The 7660-nt window shown below is 33.6% G+C and overlaps 1 protein-coding gene across 1 annotated transcript in view; it reads left to right on the forward strand.

Annotated features, from left to right (window-relative positions):
* Smp_138310 (putative slingshot dual specificity phosphatase) overlaps positions 1–7660 on the forward strand; it is a gene marked incomplete at its 3' end in the record, with an annotated part of 37375 nt that overhangs the window by 26788 nt on the left and 2927 nt on the right. Inside the window, exons 8-9 of the mRNA XM_018799522.1 lie at positions 2738–3480; positions 5227–5739. Coding sequence (XP_018651302.1) covers positions 2738–3480; positions 5227–5739 — 1256 coding nt within the window. The remainder of the gene's footprint in view (positions 1–2737; positions 3481–5226; positions 5740–7660) is intronic.

A 7660-nucleotide genomic window follows, 5' to 3' on the forward strand; every position in this document is an offset into this window, starting at 1 on the left:
TATTTGTCTCTGTTTAACATGTATAATAGATCATTAGAAATCGTCTTCAAAATGATCTCTGTCTAGATCAACAGAAGAAGTTGAAGAACACTACACGTCACCAATAAGTTTATTTGTTATGTAGTAGCGAAGACATAAATACGGGTAACTAGATTATCTATATCTATATTCATCTTATTGTAAGCTTCATTTTGACATATTGATTATTATTGTATGATTTACTGTTCCTAAGTTATGCTCAGTTTTATTGATTATTGTCTCCCACGCTTACAGCCTCATTTGGCCTGGTTTTGTACAAATATAATTTTCTATTTTATGGTATGGTGTGGTCTGCCTGTCTGGTATATAGATAAAGTATGTTTGAAATAAACGTTTCGCATTACAGCAGCTGCTATTGGTGTTTTGGACTCAAGTGGACGGGTTAGGCGGATAAGGACCAATAAGGACGCTAGATTACTCATATTAATCGAACGTCATTGTCACAGTGTGAAGGTCGTAGAAGGCGTATTCTATTGGTGGATAATTTACGCGGATTACGTCCTTGTTAAATTCGTAAGGTCATAACGAATCAGCGACGACCTTGGTCAAGTCATAACAATTGGCTACCGCCTAGGTCAAGTCATAACAAATTGGCGACGGGGATTTCGGTAAAAAAAGTACAAGAATTGGGACGTGATTTTGTCGAAAAAAGTACAGCAGTCGGTGACGTATTTTGGAATTAAATAAGCTGTAATAATTGCCGGCGGCTTTTGGAGTTATTATTATTATTAGCAGTAAAAAAATGACGATTTCTCTGGAACAGTTGCAGATAATATTAGAGCACCAGAATCAGCAGATGTTAAGCTTCCAGCAGAAACTATTTGAAACATTTTTGGACAAATTTTTCACTAAACAAAACGTCTCAGGAAATAAAGAAATTATTTATAATGCAGATAATGGTGTGGAAATGGCCGTCTCAGAAGAACGCCAAGTTGAGGGTTCAATTCCCTTTATATCTGACGGAAAATGCAAAATTGGTAAGTTGGCCGGTTCAGAGCAAGACAATATCTTGCCTAATGCACATGGGACTGTGACAGTATCAGATGAGCAAGACAAAGAAGGTTCCGCAGACAACCCCCGGAGTCCAGAATCAAATGAAACACCATTAAGTCCGCCCATATCTGAAGACAAACTTAAGTCAGAACAGAACTACAGTTTGCGTGATGTTGGCCAAGAAAACTGGAAGAACGCATCTCCAGAAAATAACTGGAACAGTACAGTTAACCAAATTGCGCCAAATGTGATTCGAAATCATGGGGAGACAGAAGCCTATAATATGGGTTCGCGTAATGATGCCCATAATTCTGATGAAATTTCGTATAAAGATGAGCAAAATAAGTCGGTCGAATCAGATGGTGATAAAAAATCTAATGCAATTTTATTAGGTGCCGATTCTCCTAGTTATCTAATATCCTCTAGTGAAAATTTTAATGAATTTGATGGAGATATTTCAGAAAAGCTGAATTCCGATAACCTAAAATCAAATATCGTTCATCATCATCTATTCATTTCTAGTAGATTCTGCGTTCAATACGAGGAATATGTCCTAAATAAAGTCATACTAATTGTATTTTGGAGATATGAGGATCCAACATTATTTCGTGGGGGAGGAAATGTTGGAGAATTTCAACTTACAGATAGTTTTTTTTTAAATCAGAAGCTAATCTTCGAATCTTCAAAAAAGGGGAGGTGTTATGTAGTAGCGAAGACATAAGTACGGGTAACTAGATTATCTATATCTATATTCATCTTATTGTAAGCTTCATTTTGACATATTGATTATTATTGTATGATTTACTGTTCCTAAGTTATGCTCAGTTTTATTGATTATTGTCTCCCACGCTTACGGCCTCATTTGGCCTGGTTTTGTACAAATATAATTTTCTATTTTATGGTATGGTGTGGTCTGCCTGTCTGGTATATAGATAAAGTATGTTTGAAATAAACGATTCGCATTACAGCAGCTGCTATTGGTGTTTTTGGACTCAAGTGGACGGGTTAGGCGGATAAGGACCAATAAGGACGCTAGATTACTCATATTAATCGAACGTCATTGTCACAGTGTGAAGATCGTAGAAGGCGTATTCTATTGGTGGATAATTTACGCGGATTACGTCCTTGTTAAATTCGTAAGGTCATAACGAATCAGCCTCTTCTTTCATTGCCTCTGTTTCTATGTACTAACAGCAATTATCTTGAGAACATGTACCTAAATAGCAAATAAGCAGTGAAAACAACCAAAGTTTCAGTGTGGTAGTTGTAAGATACAAATTTGCTTATTCGTCAGAAAATTTAATTTGTTTGTTAATAAAAGAAATAGATGAATTGAGGCCTTGGGGATAGATAGTTGAAGGTAATCGATAGGGGGTATCTTGACAACTACGTACAACCACACAATGTCTAAAAGCAGTCCATACTAGTTGCCACAATGCAAATCGATCAATGAAACTCGATCAACACTATAAAGAACTAGGAAAACATGATACTAGCCACTAATGATTGACTAACCATTGTAAATTAACGCCTTCCTAGCAGTACTTATAAATCGATAATTATCAGTATATGGGGTTATAGAGATTGTTGAATGTCATTGGGATCACGAACTGATTTGATTTTGTGATCTCAAAACGTATAATTCATGTTTAATGACTCACCTGTTTTTTGTTCCACTTTTCTGTTTTTTTTCCATTTAATATAGCTCCAACCGATATAAGCCTATATTTCACAATAATGAAGTCAAGTCAACTAAAACGGTATCCCCAGAGTACACATCAGTCGATAACCAACAAAATTATTGTCCACCAAATGTTTTAATTAATAAGTCAACTGGAAATGAACAGGATAACAATTTATCTTCATCTACCATGAAAGTAAATATGACCAGTGAAAAATTAGAACAAAATCCGTATAATAGTACTGTTATGAATAGTAGTTTAATTGCAGATGGATGTTTACCGACTACTCTACTTTCTTCTTCTCTGTCTAATTTTTCATCTTTAAAATCTTCGACATCGACCGTAATAACAACTCCACTTTCATCATTATCATCACCGATAGTAGGACAACAGTCCTCCTCTTCGTCTAAATGTAATGATCACTTTACAAATATCATTCATCAAGATTGTGATTGTAATTGTACATTAAATTTAGAAACTGAATTATTTGCCTTCAAACATTCAGCTATTCCCGATGTAACAACAAAATTTACTACTAATAATAATTATCTTTTGAATAATAATAATAATAATAATTCAAAACTGGATGAACAAAAACAAAATTCGCCATCATCATTGCAACAACAACGACAAGAGGACAATCAATTATTGATGAATGGATCATCACCATTAGATAATGTCGTCAAATCTTTGTCTCCATCACAAATGAATCGACCAGTTCTCTGGTATTTTAATGATACAAACGATGATAAAGCGAAGAGTTCAGGTTAGTTAAATTTTAAGGATTGACGATGTTTGCTGATGTTTGGGTTATTGGGAATAAAGTTAAGAGGCGACCTAACTGACTGTTGGTTTGAACCATGTTAATAGATACAGACTACTTAGTTGGGTTCTTGACATAACCTCAACCAGTCGTTGTCACTGTTGGTTAATATGCTTTATTTTTCATAGTTTTATTGATGATGAGGGAATACAGTAGATAAACGTCTGTTTTCACTGAAACAGTTGTTTATTATAGTGTAATTACCTTCTTTTTAAATGAAAAAAACTAATATGTATACAGTATATTCTTGATATTTTCCTAATGTATTCTTAATGTGGCGCAAATATATCTGATGCCCCCTTTGTACCAATATTTATGTGTTCAAATAAAATAAATAATAAAATACATATATTCACTAGTTAACATTCTTCTAAATAATTACTTATTCCAATAATAATAATAATAATCACCGACGGCCAGTCTGTTTGAACTTCCGGACCACTGATTTTCTATTTGTACAAATCTTAAGATAAATGTTTCTATCTTTGAATGATGTTTTTATTAAATTAAAAAAAGTAATTATATATATATATATATTAATAGTTGAATTCATCAGTCGATCTAAATTTGACCAACATTGAAAACTTGGAAGCACTGGACGGCCATTTCGTCCTAGTATGGGACCCCTAAGCTGTGCACATCTGCGATCTCCACAAACCCCCATTCTGATCATAATTATATATATGTCAAACGCTTAAAGTACCCAAGTATTTTGTTTTTTTAAATACAACATTAACAACGTACCGTGAAGTTAGTTACTACATCATTTAAATGAAACAATGAATGTGGGATTAGTAAATAAATTGTAGTTTTTGTCCGTCATATGAAAAGTAAAACAAAAAATGGTAAAAATTCTAATGGAAATTGTTTCATTCAAGAAGATTGTTTTCATAATAATGCATATTTTGCACTGCGAACTCCTTACTACAATCATATGTATTGTATTCAATGAATCGATTACTATTATAATAACAATGTACCTTGGAAATTAATGCTGAATGCACACCAGTTTGCTAGCATGATCAAGTTGACACAAATCACCAGCTATTAATCATCATTATCATGATAAATAATAAAACAATTTAAGTTTACACTTTCCAAATTGATATGGTTTCTATGTTACTTCAAAATAATTATTTTGGACATGATTGTTAGTATTGTGATCTATTGCATGCAGGATGCATGAGTGTGAATTGACTTTACAATACAGTATTACTAATCGTATACAATCCATTAGAAAAATACATTCAACAAGTATAGCGTTGTCATTAGTATACAACCTGATAGCATCATAAATAAAAATATTAACCAGGTGACATGAATGGATGATTGAACGCGTCTTAGTATGAAAAATACTATATATTTGCACAAAACGTATATATACCAATCTAAGCATCAAAATAATAATATTACGTAAATGTAAGTTATATGTCTATGATCCAGTAGACTGTATGCAATAAATTAGCAGTTTGTATTTCTAATGAAAACAGTATTGTAATCCAACAGCTTGTCAGATAAGTACTCTTCTATTTCTCTAATTATAAAAGATAATGATTTTTGTTTGACCGGACAATAATCAGGTTGTAAATTGAGTCTAAAATAACGTGAAGTTCACACATTAAGATATTTATTATCTTCTGGCAGACAAAACTCTATAACCAAGTTTATATCTATTTATTTGTCTATTAGGTGTTGTAAATAGTACGATTGTAGCAAAAGATTCTCATTGTTTACGCCAATGGCATCCAGATGTATTTGAAAATGTTAATGGCTCAGATCGACATTGCATTTTGAATAATACTAATAAATTGCAAAAAGCTATATCACCATCGCCGTCTTTACGTATTGCTGTGACTTCTCCTTGTGCCATAACATCTGTCAGTAACCCACAACAACACATTCACCAGTTGAATTATGCTGATACTGTGTCATCTATGCCGTGGGATTATGCAACTGAATTAAAAATGATGCCGTCTACGAAACATGCTAAACTTTGTATTATTCCGTATGAACCAATTTGTATTCCATTGATTACATGTCAACTAGTTTTACACGCATCAATTATTGTCAGTTCATTGAACATAGATAAATCTATCACAAGAAAGAAACATGTGGATATAGAAGCAATAACAGATGATGAACGCACAAAATATTCAGATAGGAAATCAACTAATGTACTGTATATGTCATCCAAATTGTCCGGTAAGTATGGAGGATGCTTTTTCACATTTTTATACAATTTCATGTCAATGTTAACATCTTTATGTGTATCCTGCTAAATATTTCATAGGATAAGACTAAAGTATTTTATACTCATACTGCTCACCATGATCTAAGTAGTTTTCTATTTTATAATTTATTTTTCCTTATTGAGCTCCAATTACCCTACCAGCACAAATTATGGAGACATTCTTTGCATTATAATTCTGGGTTGGTCAAAAATGTTCATAAATAACTGTTTTACGCCAAATAACAATTCTTCGCCGTTATTATCCAATTGTCATCCTTCGATATCCGTGCCCCTCAGTAAAGCATGACATATTGATTTTAGCAACCGTGCTTGTTATCTCTGCAATGTAGTAACTTTACATATAGTCTAGAATAGTAGTCAGTAGTTAACTCTATTCCAGTCATTCAGTCACTAGCAGCACTGAATCTAGTACATACGTGTATTCATTCAGAATTGACTTACCCTGCTGGAACTGTTTGCTCTTATTCATCTCTTCTACCTGAATGACGTCTATTTTGGTTGTGTTCTTACTGGAAGTGCATAATTTCATTCATTCTATGCTTGGTTCTAACGAATTTACTGTATAACCTTTACCTCCCCTATTTCTTAATATTTTTATTCTGTTTTGTGTGAATATACCACCTACTTATCTTCGATCACTGTTAATAAAAGCATGTAAATTATGTCAGTGGAATAAACAGCATATTGATGTCTTTATATATTTAATCTTTCAACACTGCAACACAATAGATCAGTCATTACAACACTTGACTTTCGCCCATTAGGTCCTAGATTTAATGCCTACTTCATTTACCTTGATATGGTAACGGACGATAACTGAGACTTACAGTTAGATCCTAATTGTGATGGCTGATGAACAACCTATGGAACTTAAATTCGACAATCACGTTCCCAAAGGACTTCATTCATGCATTTCGTTCTAAACATTTTATATGTATATAAATTTTTACCATATAAAATGGGATATCTTGGATGATCGGTTATTCCGTCTCTCAATATCCATTCATTTCCGACTTGTATCAATAGTCTGGGTTGGAGAATCATCATTTAACCACATCAATCTCATCACTTCCGTATCCACATAGTTCACAATATATACCCTCTGTTAGCCGTGACAATCACGAATGTTGGTTCAAAGTCGAGTACAGAAATATGTACCTTGTAATTCTGAGCTTCATTGATCCCATACTATTGGTAACAGGATTCAACACTATACTTATTCAACTTATTGTCTCAAAACACTGTTTCCTCCCTTCAATTACTTGTAACTTGTAAAACGAATCCTAAGGCATACTCCCTCTGTATGTTGCATGTTACTTATTATATACACAAAATACTACTAATATTAACCGAAAATATTATTGTATATCAAAATTGTCTTTTTTAATATCTAACTTAGATTGTATTAAATCTAGACCTTACGATTGATTCTCACAATGAAATAGAATTGACCTTGTGTTTCGGAGAAAAAGGATTCGATAAAAAGCTGTTGTATACTGATAATCTAGTTATTAATCCTTATTAGTTATTACCCTTTTGATCCGTTCTAATCACCACTTCCCTCGTAGGCATTCAGGTATATTCATCAAATTGCACCATGAAAAATTTTCTTTATCACAAGGGGGTTTTGTGGGGATTTTAGTAATTTTATATAGTTAAGATCATGAGTCAGTTGAAGCTAGACCACCATCGAAAACCTGGAAGCACTGGACGGCCGTTTCGTCCTATTATTGGACTCCTCAGCAGTGCGCATCCACGATCCCGCCCTCGCGAGATTCGAACCCAGGACCTACCAATCTCGAGCCAGATCCCTTAACCGATAGACCACTGAGCCGGCATCCAATGGTGTTAATGTCTAATCTCAACCAATCC

Source organism: Schistosoma mansoni, chromosome 3 (assembly GCF_000237925.1).
Source record: "Schistosoma mansoni strain Puerto Rico chromosome 3, complete genome".
Taxonomy (NCBI): Eukaryota; Metazoa; Platyhelminthes; class Trematoda; order Strigeidida; family Schistosomatidae; genus Schistosoma; species Schistosoma mansoni.